Genomic DNA, 14094 nt, shown 5'->3' with positions numbered 1-14094 from the left:
AAACACGACGCATACGGTTTCCCCGTCGAGAGTGCCGCGGTTCCACCGGACTCCCCGGAGCTCGGCGCGACTCGCTTACGCGGGGGCCACTCCTACGCGCGGCGCATCATCGCGGGATCGGCAGCTCGAGGCGTCACGCGAAAACGGGATACAACGGCCGAGGTCTGCAGAGGTCCGGCTCTGACACATCGACACAGGTGCGCCTATTGTGCGCGTACGCCATTGACTGGCGACATTGCTGATTGCCGTCATCGGCGGCCCAGCTGTCATTGACACCGCCGTCGACACCGACCAACACCGACATGACCGGCGGGGGGGGGGGGGGGGGGGGGGGTCGCGGGTCAGCATCCGCCGATAACAGTCGCGCCCTCGAGAATTTTATTTTTTGGAGTCTTTTCTTAATTAATTCCTTCCGCGCGAAAAAAAAAACGGCGGCGTCAAAATGACGGGGGGTAAAGTGAGAGCGTCGCGATTAACGATCGACCGTTATGCAACGACTTTTACCGGAAAAGCGGGATGGAACCTGCATTGCGATCACTTCGCGGAACAGTGCGTTCTAATTGAAACGCGGTGGTTCCAGCGTTGGTTATGCTTCTTTCACAAATATCGTAAATTATATCTCTCTCAATCTCTCCGAGATACTTTATTCGCGATGCGAGGCATTTTATTTCTCATCCGGATGTAATCAGGATGTAATCTGAAAAGCTTCTTCGTCGAGCGTTTTCCGTACCGACGAAGAAACGCGGGCTTTTAGGGAGAGAAATAAGGGAGAGATGTCGCGACGTGTGAATTTGATCACGTGCTGGGAAAGCATGGCGAGCACCACCGAGCATCGAGCATGTGTGAGCATGTGGCGTGACGCGTTGAGGTAGCCGGCGTGTGTTTTGCAACGTGAGGCTCGAATAAGAATTAAAACCCTTTTAAGTCACGCAGCAGCGCGAGGAAAATGAAGGGGCCTTCGAGGGTACACCAAATTCTATTATTATAATCTTTATTTATTCGGCGAGGCATCGAGTCGGACTTCCTACTCTATAACCTTCTCAAATTGTTTTACATTTCTACATCAATTACAAATTTTTCTGTTAAATCTAAATTTAAAGTATTAGTGTATATTTGTATGTATTTTAATTTAGACATATTGTTCCTTGATATGTAATAACGTTTACAATTTAAACTGTTATTTAATGTGATGATTTATGAACACTTACTGTTTATAATTAATATTTATGTTAATTTGAATATTAGTGTATTTATATATCTGTACTTTAGAAGTAAAGAATCTCCATTATTATAAATTTTGAGAAAACAGGGTTTAAAGTTCCTTATTCCTATGAAAATTTCCAGTACAACTTTTATTAAACATTGTATCTTGGGAATTAGTAATAATGGACTTAAGACCCTTTACTGCCCTTTACCATTATACAATTTAAGCTCCTGGTATAGTTGAAAAAGTATTAACTCCATTTCGACAAAAATGAGATATGATTCTTTACCTCTAAGGTACCGATATATTTTGAAATATTATTTCTTAATGTGTAATGATGTTTGGATGGGAAGAAATGAAAGAAATAAGACATTTGATAAATAATTTCAGTCGAGCAAAGCAAAGAGCAGCAGGCACGAGGCTGAATGTGCCATTGAAGATGAAGATTCGATGAATTCTGAATCTGACAACGAAAGTACAGTAAATTCAGAGGTTGACGATGAGGATCCAGTGGAGTCTGAATCTGATAATGCAGATCTGATGGAAGACACGAACGATGATGAAGATCCTGAATCTGACAATGCGGACTCAGTAGAAGATGAAGAAGGAGGAGAAGAAGAAGAAGAAGAAGAAGAAGAAGAAGAACTGGACAGTCACGAGACTGAATCTCACGCAGTAAATTCAGAGAAGAAGAGGAAGAAAGTCACGGACGAGTTAACGGAGGCAGTGCCCAAGAAGAAGAAAAAATTTGAAAACAGCCTTTACAAGCAACCAACAGTCGAAGAACTCGGTCAGCTTAGGGAAACCGAGAATTTATTTCACTCGAATCTGTTCCGATTACAAATCGAAGAGGTTCTCAACGAAGTGAGGCTCAAAGATAAATATAAAGCGTTATTTGAGATTTGGTTTGGGAAGTTGAAGGCAGCGATTGAATCTATCGAAGAGACTGAAGAAGTTCCGGTTAGTAAATTGAACTGCATGATATAAGGCAATAAAATAATATTTGATTTATTATATTGATGTATTTCAGCTTGTAAATAATAATTTGGATCACGAACTGGGCATTTGCATCCCTGTGCCGCATATACCAAAAGAAACTAAGAGCGTTTTTAAGTTCTTGAAGCCGGTCAACGTTAGCGTGGTTGGATCTTACGATTTTGGGTGTATTCTCGGTCCTACCGTTACCGTGGATGTAATGGTGGAGATGCCGGCTACTTTATTCCGGAAGCAGGATTATCAAAACTATGTATATTTTAGAAAAAGAGCGATATACCTGGCGTTCGTAGCGTCGATTATAGGAAGCGACATCGCCGAGAGCAAGAGATTTATCGGCGACAATCTAACACCTTCCTTGAAGCTTCGACCCAGCGGAAGGTTGAACAAGAAGGTGGACGTAGTAATACACGTATCCGCGCAGGAAACCAGCTTCAAGTTGAATAGATTTCTGCCGGAGAAAAATAGCGTTAGGCCAGGATGGTATTTCAACAAGAAGTCTATGGAAGACAGTAAGAGTTACATGATGGATTTATAATACTTTACATAGATCGATGGAAGTGTTTTTAATTTTTCATATTGTATTGTCTTTTTTGCTACAGCATCTTTACCGCCCACTTCGCACTACAATTCTCTGGTATTGCGCGACCTAGTGATGTCGAGGACAAATTCCGAAGTCGCGCAAGTAATAAAAGCATATCCAAATTTGAGGGACGGTATAATCCTACTGAAAATATGGTTGCGCCAACGCGAATTGAACAAGGGATACGACGGCTTCACTGGCCACATCGTCACAATGTTTGTAATCTATTTGCTGCGCGAGAAAAAGCTCAACACTTTCATGAGCAGCTATCAGATTGTACGGAATGTCTGGATTTGCCTAGGTATCTTGGAAAAAGTTGCCAATTAAATTACGCTGTTCTCTTACATTATCCAAGATGTTAATTGTATTATTTGACATAGAACAGGAAAATTGGTGCGAGAACGGAATTACCATGTGCGAAGACAAAGATAATCAGAAACAAGTGTCCCATTATCACAATTATTACGATTGTGTCTTTCTTGATAGTACCGGCTATTACAATTTCGCGGCGAATCTGTCGAAGGATACCTTGTCGTGGGTACAGAGAGAAGCGGCGTCGTGCCTGAAGCATTTGGACAACATACATGTGGATAGCTTTCATGCACTTTTTATGCGAAATGTACCATTTCACAGAGCATTTGATCATATTTTATGGTAATTTATATGAAGAGAATTTAATATAAAATTTATGTACTTGAGAGCGCCAGATCCATTTTAATAACTTATCATTCCTATGTGTGCAGTTTTCAGGATAAGTCAGTTTTAGAGAGAGTAGTGAATGATAAATCCAGCGTGGACGACAAACTGAATTACGGGCCTGACAAACGTAGTCAGGTGATTAAATTATTTTTTGAAGTTCTGAAGAAAGGTCTAAAGGATAGGATTAATCGATTATGCGTATTACCCAATATATGCAAGGAATGGGAATGTACTGAGGTGATGCCAGATAGTATTGGGAAGCTCGTTATTGGACTAGAATTGAATCCTGAAACGTGTTTTGACATCGTGGACAAAGGACCTGAAGCTAATCTACCAGACGTAAGCAACTCATTGAAATAAAATGCATTAAACAATACGATAATAAAGTAAAGAATATATAATAATTGTCATTTAAAGTATTTATTATTATATTACATGCCACAAGATATAAGACTTTGTATTTTATTTTGCAGGCAACTGACTTTAGAAATTTTTGGGGCGATAAGTCTGAATTACGCAGATTTAAAGACGGAACCATTCGTGAGGCTGTGGTTTGGTCGAAAGGCAAAACTCTCACAGACAAGAGAATAATATGTAAGAAGATAATAGTGTTTCTGCTGAAAGCAAAGTTTAATATCCTCAAAAAACATTATTTATATGTCGCGGATCAAATGGAAGATTTGCTAAAGTTGCACAAGGTAATTTTACAATTGCTACTTAACATAATCATCTTCAATTAAAGTGCGTTGTTTTAAATTATCGTTATGTTCTTTAAATTTCACGTAATTTATGATTATATACTTTTATTTAGTACAAAATAACGCACTTCGTATACGGCACTGGCGAAGAAGCTACGTTAAAGGTTCTACAAGCTTTTAACACTTTGGAAAAGAATTTGATGTCGCTGAAGGATATGCCTTTGACGATAAATGGTGTGCAGGGCTCGAGCCCGGTTTTCCGATACGCGGAAATCTTTCCGCCGCTTGCTACTGTCCATCGGAAGACCGATGGTGTCACCGAGGAGGAAAAAAATTGTTTGAGCCTTTCAAAGAACATCACGAAATGCCCTGTGTATGTTCACGCGCTTGATGCGACGTTACAGTTATCGACTAGCGGGAAATGGCCTGAGGAACTGGAAGCCATTAGGAAGACAAAGGCGGCGTTTCACATACAAATCGCGGAATGCCTCAGGACTCAACATGAACTGACAGTGCAGGCCAATCCTTCTTATGTAGATGTGTACCAGGTTAATATGATGGATTATTTTAACAGTATAATATAATAGTATCGTATTTGTAATATTAATTGTATTTTAAATGGGAATATCCTGTAGTATTACATTTATAACAGCACATTTTTCTTGATGTAATATGAAATTTTCTTTCTTATTAGGACGGATTCGTTTTTCGATTAAAAGTGGCGCACCAGAAGGAAATTGCTTTAATGAAACAAGTCAAGGAGAATGGAGTAATTAAATACAAAGACAATGAGGAATCCATTGAATTGGAAAACAAATTGTTTTATTTACCGAAATTGAGTAGTGCTTTGCATGGGTAAGAATTGATGAATCCTTGTTAGGATAATTTGTATAGAATGTTAAGGAGCATACCTTTTATTTTTGAAAATATTTTTCCTGAATGATAATTTTTCCCTCGAATTTAATCGTCAGCAGATATCTCTTGGACTTCGTGGTATAAGAGACGTTATAATTAATAGTAGTCTCTAAGATGATTGAGAAAAAATCATACTTTGTTTGAGATTTCATATATTATACCAAAAGTTTAACTAAATTTATTGATATTGAGGATTATAAATAAGAGATATGCTTCTATAATAATTCGTACAATAGATGAATCATGTGCAATAAATAAAAAGATATACAATATATATGATATTCTCGTTCTTTCAGGTTGCATTCTCAGCAACCATCGTTCGGTCCCGCCTGCTGTTTGGCGAAACGATGGTTATCGGCGCAGCTTTTGGACGACACACACATACCAGGAGTTGTGATTGAATTGCTCATAGCATCGCTGTACCTCGCACCGGAGCCGTATAAGCCGGCTCAGACGCCGCAAGTGGCATTTCTACGGTTCCTCGAAATTGTTGCGAGAGCTCACTGGAACACTGATCCCGTCATTGTTAATTTCAACGGCGAAATGACCAGTAAGTCCATATCTTAATATATTTTCTGTTTTTTTCTGTTTTTCTATTTTTCTAAAACGTGAATTTCCGTAATGCATTATCGTGAAATTATCACTTCATTGAAAAAATGAATTGATACTAAAATCAAAGTTGACTTTAGATAGATAAAGATGATAACGAGCGGAAATAATTTCACTTCAAATTCTGTATTATCGCAAAATCTGTATTATCGCTTCTGACCTTGTTACATAAGAGAATGTACGATGTATGATGTTAAATTTTACAGATGAGGAAATCGTCGCCGTAGAAACATTATTTGGTACAGCTCGCAGTTCTCTTCCACCCTTATTCGTATCTACCCCTTACGATCAACAGAAATCCTTGTGGACCAGGAAAGCGCCGTCGCAGTTGATTTTAAACCGTATAAGCGTGCTTGCAAAGGAATCGCTGAAATTATTCGACAACTTGTTGTTCAATGACACAATCCTGGATGTAAAACCCATGTTCCGTCCTCCGCTCTCGGAATACGATTGTTTATTACATTTGAAGTCAAGTATGATTCCAAGAAGATTGCAGGCAGTCGATGCGCCCAGCAAAACCAAAATCGTAGATCTACATCCGTACAAGACTCATTCTCTTCAAAAGATTCCAGTCGTGGATTTTGATCCTGTACAATGTTTCTTGAAAGATTTAAGAGTAAGTATCTCGGATAACTTATTAATAAGTTGTTAACAATTAAAGTAACTGTAAATCTCATTGAATCGATGCATACATATACGCTTTCAAAAAAGAAAAAAAAACAACTTATATGATTTAGATGCTAAATATCTAAATTAATCATTATTATTAAATATCTAATATTTCGAAGCGTTCTATACTGTCTCTTTCGTTTTCAGGACGGTTATGGGGAATATGCCTTGTTTTTCCACGATACTTATGGTGGCTCGGTGATTGCCGTTCTGTTGAAACCCACCGTTCTTGAGCGTAAAGATTTCAAAGTATCGGATGCCAATTGCAGGAAACTCGACGCCGACGGTAAACTCGTCTTAAACGTATCAACGATGATCGAGGACTTTTATGTTCTGGGGAGAGGTATTATACGCACGATCGATATTCCGAACAAAAGATTTTCCTTGATGACATCAGAGTCGACTACGTAGGCAAAGGATCATCTCGAGATCTGCGAAAAGCAAGATTTTTATATTTTGTAAATATAGAAAATAAATGTTTTATTAAACTACCGAGATATTGTATTAAAGCACCGTAAAAATAAAACACTTGTTTATATTTTAGTCATCTTTGTTACAATATCAGCAGGAAGATGAATAGTAAACTTCCTCATTTTTAGTTTCGTAATAACTAATTGTTTGAGTTAAATAATAGTCGTATAAAATATGGTATATTCGTATGAATTCGACGAGTTTTTTTTTCCTTTATTATCTAACAATTGCACGATCTACTGGCCGGAATAATCGCGTCGCGCAAAACGGATGTATTTTTAATTGCTTCTCTCTAATTCAAGGTTAAATCTTACTGCGTGTCAAGCGAAATACGAACGTATTTTGGTATCTTTAACATGATATTTCGAAATGTGCTATATTTTTTACTTCGGATTAAAATGGTGAGCAGTAAATTAATAAATGTTGCATAATAAATTTATATAACAAAGTAAAATAATAAGATATTTTAAATGTTATCTTGTTTAAATCGTAAAAGCGATAATTAATACGGCAGTAATCTCTCTTGATTTCTTATGACCGAACTTGTTTTCTCCACTGTTAACAATTATTACATATTTACTATCTATTGGGGACATATTTTCATAGATAAGTAATAAATGCATAGATAGTGCTTATCGCAAAAAATATCTGATATTCATGATAATATTGTGATAGGCTAAAACTTATCGTACATTAAATATATCAAGTTATGTAAGAAAGTCAATGGCCAATTTATGAGCACAAGAAGGATGTTGGTTTAAAATAAAATCTAATTTATTTACAATAGTGTATTAAAATTTTAACGTTTCGACTGCACACTTCTTCAGTAAACAATAATTTAATATAAAAAAGGAATAAGAAAATCAAGATTAAAATTAATAAGGAAGAAGAGAAAATTAAGCTAAAAATTACAAAGAATCATGATGATTAAATTCATGTAATAACCGAATAGAAAACAATGTTCGTTGGAAACAAGGTCCGTTCGAGTCGATGAATCAAAACAATATTGAAACATTATTCGTCGTTTGAAGGCGTGAATATATTAGTTCCATGTGTCAAGTTGAGAAAAATGGTTAAAAACATTGATAAAAAAAATAGGTATCCGACTATTTGTCATTAATTTTCTATTCTTATGAAGTCTTGTGGCTGAGTCAACTTGATCTTCTACAGAGATATTGGTAATTAGAAATTGGATATCACACCATATTACATAATGTTTCTAGTAATGTTATCCTCTTCTAAATACAATATAAAAACTAGGTATATTACCTGATTTATTATCCGATTTTTAGTTATCTATTTACTGGACATGATTGATATAACTTCGTGCTGATATAACAATATCAGCAGGCACTTCTGTCGTTGAGCAAGTGTATATATATAAGCCGACGGTATAAACGACGCCGCTTCAGTCGTCAGATATGGTTTAAGCAAAATGCAACCGTTGGAACGGAGCAGTAAGTATAGAGTTTCTTGGATCAAAATCAAATAACAGACAAAAATATAAACAACGTATCTGATCCGAAAGACATATACGCACCTTATACATCTGCACAGCATCTTTTCTAAACACTTTTGCAATGTTTCTTTAAGACATTTGTATTATCTAAGAAAATTAATATAATTACGTATTAATATAATTGTTTTAGCGATGCGTTCTTTGATAATACTGCTATTCTTCACTGCTGCCACAGCAGTTTCAATAATTCCTTTCAAAAATGGCGTTCTCAGGATAGACGAACTTAATGATAAGCTCACGGTTCTCAATCTTACGAAAAATGGTGAGTTATAATATAATACATAACTTTTTATGTTCTTCATGTTATTTTGTTAAATTTTTCTGCTAATTTCTATTAATTTCGCAACACATATGCGCTCGTTTGCCAAGTTATTTCTTTAATTATTGTCGCAAGCTAATGTTTTCTCTTGTTAATTAATACCTTTGCAGTTTAATTTTTATAGATTCTAATGAAGAAGCTACTTGAATGAATGCTATATTTGTTTCAGACGGCACGAACATGGTTAATTACCTTTTCACAAGGAGTCAATCGCCCGGAACGTTTACGAACATTGACACTGATACCGAAAACGAAACCGTCATTATCACCCGTACGCTCACCGATCCCGCCGGTGAACTCATCGATTGTTTCCAGCTTACTGACGACACGCAATGGTTCGGTGGGCCGGAGTTTCGGTACCAGCACTGGCCCGTGCAGAATATGTACTTCCAGGAGGAGCCGTATGTGCCGACGCATCCTGAAAACATGGCACTAGCCGAGCGTTACTGGCTATCCAGTAAAGGGATTTACATCTATGTGAACAAGACAAACCCGCTATTCATCGATCAGAATAATTATCGGGATAAGTACCTGTGCCTGATCGCCAAGAACAAGGCACCCTATCAGCATCGCGACAGCATCCAGCTCAACTACACATTAGGTGTCTTCCCGAATCCGAGAATTGCTCATCAGCACGCGGTGGAAAACCATCTGGGTAAGCCAAAAGGTCACCCCAGCAAACGGATGATCCAGCATCCCATATGGTCCACCTGGGCCAGGTACAAGGTCAACGTCACCGAGAAAAGGGTGGAGGCCTACGCGGACGAGATCGTCGCTCATAATTTCAAAAACAGTCAGATCGAGATTGACGACAACTGGGAGACCTGCTACGGCTCCGCCGAGTTCGATCCCGTCAAGTTTCCCGATGTCCGCGCTCTCACGAAACGACTGAAGAGCAAAGGCTTCCGCGTCACCCTGTGGATACATCCGTTCATCAACCGAGGCTGCGAGCCCGCATACTCTACCGCGCTAAACAACTCTTACTTCGTCAAAAACATCGACGGAAAGGTTCAGATGTCGTGGTGGCAGGGTAAGAATTGGCTTAGAAACGATGTTCCTGAAATTAAAAAAAAAGGACCTTGGCATTTATTAGCAAATGTTCTAGTAAATTATTTTCATGCAATTTAATTGTGTCTTCTTCAGGTGCGGATGCCGCCACGATTGACTTCACGAATCCGAAGGCGGTGGCATGGTGGGTGGCGCGATTAAAGCGTCTCGAAGCCCTCGGCATTGACAGCTTCAAGTTCGATGCCGGTGAGGTGTCCTGGTTACCGCAGGTGGCGAGGCTGAACGCCTCGCCTGCGTTGCAGCCAGGTATATACACGGAAAAATATGTTCGTACACTCGCCACCAACTTCGACGATAGCATTGAAGTGCGGGTGGGATGGCGCAGCCAGGATTTACCGATATTCGTTCGCATGCTCGACAAGGACACCAGGTGGACGTGGAATAACGGTCTGCCCACGCTGATCACGACGCTGCTGCAGATGAATCTCAACGGATACGTCCACGTGCTGCCGGACATGATCGGCGGCAATGGCTACCTGGACGGTTCGCTCAACGCAACGGAATACCCATCCAAAGAGATATTCATTAGATGGTTGCAGGCCAACGTTTTCATGCCGTCGTTGCAATATTCTTTCGTGCCATGGGAATATGACGATGAAGTGAGTAATCTGGAAAATTCTATCCGAGATGGATGAATTGCTGTACGATAGATTAACGAATACCTTTCTTAAATCAAAACACGTCATTGCGAAAAAAATAATATCCATCTGCATTTTATTAGACCATTGAGATCTGCCGAGAGTATACCGAACTGCACGCCAATTATACCGACGAAATTATAAACGCCATGAAGCAGGCTATCGAAAAGGGCACTCCCGTAAATCCACCTATTTGGTGGATTGATCCGCTTGACCCGGTAGCTCACAAGATTAATGATGGTGAGTTCGTAACAATGTAAAGATTGTATTCCAGATTTGCCAAACATATGAACTATTACTTATTCATAAATAGATATTCTTGATAAATCTGGAAAGCACACACGAGGTGATCTGTAAATAATACATAATAGAATGTTGCTGCTTAATCGAATTACAGAATATCTTCTTGGAGAGAATATACTAGTTGCTCCAGTGACCATAGAGGCTGCCGAAAGTCGCAATATCTATCTACCTAAAGGAAAATGGTACGATGTGAATCGAGACAAGACTTATAAAGGACCGATATGGCTGACGGACTATCTTGCTCCCCTAAACGTACTTCCATACTTTTTAAGAGAAAAATAAATACAAAAGGATTAAAAAGATTTCAATAAAATATTTATTTATACAAATGTATATAAATTATCTTGCAACATGTCATAGATTTTTGTTTCGAGATGTGTATGCTTTCTCTTCATATGTAAAGATTGAATATTGATTAGAGAAAGCCAAGCTGGAAATAAATTCGCTATCTGCTTACCAGTAAAGATCGAATCTCTGCGTTAAGTTTTTTTATTACTACGTCATCGGCTGTGTAATTTCCGGTTCTTAAAAGGGACTCGCGTTCCTCTCTCAGCGCCCGCAACTGCTCGTTGTATTCCTCTGATTTATCACAAACGGTTTTATTACTATTACAGGGAACGTCGTAACAGATGTCGTCGGCTGTCGTAAATATTTGATTGTAGGTTTCTTCCGGAGCGAAGGGTTGTTTCGGTTTGATCACATCGATCTCCTTCTGCAGCTCGTTCAGCAAAATTTGATCATTGTTCAAAGCTTTTCTATCTGCAGACAAAATTTCTGCAAGGCTGCATGCGAGAAAAGTGAAAATTTAAGTCATATAATGGAATTGTTGTTAATATCAAAGTACAAGATGTTCCACTTCTGTCAAATCATATTCAAAACGTATTGAGTATTTCAACTGTGACGGCGTTATACGATTAGATTTTGTAAAAATGTAAGGTACAAGCGTGTAAAATGACTCAATATCACCAACATTTCAAGAAATTTTATATTTAACATATGCATATCGCGAAGAACGAAGATACTCTATTATTTTTGTTTTAATTCAATTACCAGTTTATCTAAAATTTTGCCAGTAGGACTTTGACTGAAGTGAGATTCCTTGTACAAAGAAAATTAGTTAAAATAGTGTTATAACATACTCCGCGCTCATTAGTTCCTCCCTACTATTCTTGATTTGAACTTGCATAGCTTGTTGATAATCCACTTTCATTCTGTGTAATTCGCGAACCGCTTTGCCCCATTGCTCTCTAAAAAATTCCTTCCCCTTCTGAGCATTGTCTAATTTTTCATCGAGAATTTTTACCTCCTGCAACAAGGAGGCTGTTTGATCCTGAGTTAAAGATCCCTTTTGATACATGTGCAATTCTCTATAAATATAACATTAATATTACCTTTTCTTGATGAAATAACGGTTTTACATCAAGTACTAACAATGATAATTCATCACCTTCGTTCGTGTCGTATATACTAATTTTCGGTGGGAAAGATTGTAGTAATTGTTTTATTTCGTCTGGCGCGGATATAAAGTTAAATTGACATACAATATCTTGCAATTTAACTCTCTTGTCGGATAAGTCTGGCATTTTCGCGTATGCCGTTGACATGATTTCAGTTTTTGGATGATGAAATCTATGTAGAGATTATATTACATTAAAAAAAAGAACATATACCTTATTATATTCCTTTAATTGGAAAAAAAAAAAACATTAAAATCAAACAAACCGAAATTCAATTTCTCGTCCAGATAGTGTTTCAGAAGCCAGTGTTATTGCCACAAGTGAAATGCGTAGACAATAGCAGTGATAAGATCCTACGCCTTTGACATGATTCTTATTAATGCAGAGCGTTCCATCGCACGAGCGCGAACACGTAACTTTATCCGTCTGATGTTTGCAGCATTGGCAATCAACGGGTTGTTTATTGATACTAGACATTACAGACGCGCGCGCCATTTAGCTTTAACATTATGCTATTACTATTACACTATTAACCCTTGATACACACAACTGTCAAAATATACAATGACAGCTGCAAATAATAACTCGCACAACGCATCGAGATAACCAATCGGCATCGCGGAAAAGAGGCTTCAATTTTTCGATACAAACGAAATTCACTCAGTTAACACGCCTTTTTTAAAAGTGGATTTTTACATTCTGTTGTGCATTTTACTTCGCTAGGAAGATTTTTGACACTAAAGTTTCCAAAATCGCCACTATAGGATTTCTTTGAGACTCAATCTGTAGACACCTCTGAAATTGGGCATTATTTTAAATTACATGTCATTTTTGTTATCAATTTTGCTATAATATGATCATTGGGATGGAAGATTGATGAAACAAAGTTTCTATTCTACCTGGTCAACATTATTTATACTTTCTTCGTTATAATTCATTCGAGTGCTAGATACGCAATTGTTGGAGTTTATTGCCGTGTCGGAGTTGACCAAGATATTTTGTTCTACGTCCAATATATTGCAATTTAAGTTGTAAATCAAGATAAGATTTTTGATGTTGGTTTCCAATAGGTTTTTCCGTTGAACCTTGTTTATTTAGAAAACATTGTTCGTATAAGATAGCACTTGCACTTGCAGTACATTTGAGAAATTAAAATTGTACATTTGTAGGATTAAAATGGTGAAAAGTAAATTAATAAATGTTGCATAATAAATTTATATAATAAAATAATAAGATACAATATTTTAAATGTTATCTTATTTAAATCGTAAGAGCGATTATAATTAATATTGCAGTAATATTTCTCTTGATTGCTTATCGAACTTGATTGCTTACTGAAATTGTTTTCTCCACAGTTAACAATTATTACACATTTACTATCTATTGGGTACATATTTTCGTAGATAAGTAATAAATGGATAGATAGTGCTTATCGCAAAAAATATCTGACATTCGTGATAATGTTGTGATAAGCTAAAACTTATCGTACGTTAAATATATCAAATTATGTAAAAAAGTCAATGGCCAATTTATGAGCACAATAAGGATGTTGGTTTAAAATAAAATCTAATTTATTTACAATAGTGTATTAAAATTTTAACGTTTCGACTGTATACTTCTTCTTCAGTAAACAATAATTTAATATAAAAAAGAAATAAGAAAATCCAGATTAAAATTAATAAGGAGGAAGAGAAAATATAAACTAAAAATCACAAAGAATCATGATTAAATTCATGTAATAACCGAATAGAAAACAATGTTCGTTGAAAACAAGGTCCGTTTGAGTGATGAATCAAAACAATATTGAAACATTATTCGTCGTTTGAAGGCGTGAATATATTAGTTCTATGTGTCAAGTTGAGAAAAATGGTCAAAAACATTTATAAAAAAAATAGGTGTCTGACTATTTGTCATTAACTTTCTATTCTTATGAAGTTTTGTGACTGAGT

The 14094-nt window shown here is 37.2% G+C and overlaps 3 protein-coding genes across 5 annotated transcripts; 2 read left to right on the top strand and 1 right to left on the bottom strand.

Moving 5' to 3' along the window:
* The first annotated feature begins 73 nt into the window (after positions 1-73).
* On the top strand, positions 74-6913 carry Mat89ba (nucleolar protein 6 Mat89Ba). Of its 2 annotated transcripts, none has more exons than XM_071698349.1 (12): positions 74-197; positions 1595-2164; positions 2235-2709; positions 2800-3081; positions 3161-3434; positions 3524-3818; positions 3953-4177; positions 4291-4725; positions 4872-5032; positions 5389-5642; positions 5908-6317; positions 6518-6913. In XM_071698349.1, exons 2-12 carry the CDS (start codon positions 1655-1657, stop codon positions 6779-6781), a joined length of 3585 nt encoding a protein of 1194 aa, XP_071554450.1. In that variant the 5' UTR covers positions 74-197; positions 1595-1654; the 3' UTR covers positions 6782-6913. The 2 variants fall into 2 exon arrangements, with proteins under 2 accessions (XP_071554450.1, XP_071554449.1); XM_071698348.1 differs by lacking the exon at positions 74-197 and adding an exon at positions 417-964.
* Positions 6914-8142: 1229 nt separating this feature from the next.
* On the top strand, positions 8143-11159 carry LOC139768306 (myogenesis-regulating glycosidase-like). Its single transcript, XM_071698363.1, has 6 exons — positions 8143-8298; positions 8491-8622; positions 8849-9709; positions 9823-10346; positions 10469-10625; positions 10783-11159. Exons 1-6 carry the CDS (start codon positions 8277-8279, stop codon positions 10968-10970), a joined length of 1884 nt encoding a protein of 627 aa, XP_071554464.1. The 5' UTR covers positions 8143-8276; the 3' UTR covers positions 10971-11159.
* Positions 10982-13178, bottom strand: LOC139768317 (uncharacterized). 2 transcript variants are annotated; one of them, XM_071698390.1, is made up of 5 exons: positions 13045-13178; positions 12411-12940; positions 12080-12317; positions 11828-11994; positions 10982-11470 (listed from the first exon to the last, which is right to left on the bottom strand). In XM_071698390.1, the coding sequence occupies exons 2-5, from the start codon at positions 12638-12640 to the stop codon at positions 11134-11136; spliced, it is 972 nt and encodes a 323-aa protein (XP_071554491.1). In that variant the 5' UTR covers positions 12641-12940; positions 13045-13178; the 3' UTR covers positions 10982-11133. The 2 variants fall into 2 exon arrangements, with proteins under 2 accessions (XP_071554491.1, XP_071554490.1); XM_071698389.1 differs by having other exon boundaries at positions 12411-13178.
* Between the last annotated feature and the right edge of the window lie 916 nt (positions 13179-14094).

This window comes from Temnothorax nylanderi, unplaced genomic scaffold, assembly GCF_030848795.1.
Source record: "Temnothorax nylanderi isolate EJ_2023f unplaced genomic scaffold, tnyl_v1.0 TNYL_tig0015_pilon, whole genome shotgun sequence".
In the NCBI taxonomy this organism is placed as follows: domain Eukaryota; kingdom Metazoa; phylum Arthropoda; class Insecta; order Hymenoptera; family Formicidae; genus Temnothorax; species Temnothorax nylanderi.
The sequence above is the reverse complement of the archived record's forward strand: the minus strand, read 5'-3'. Positions and strand labels throughout refer to the sequence as shown.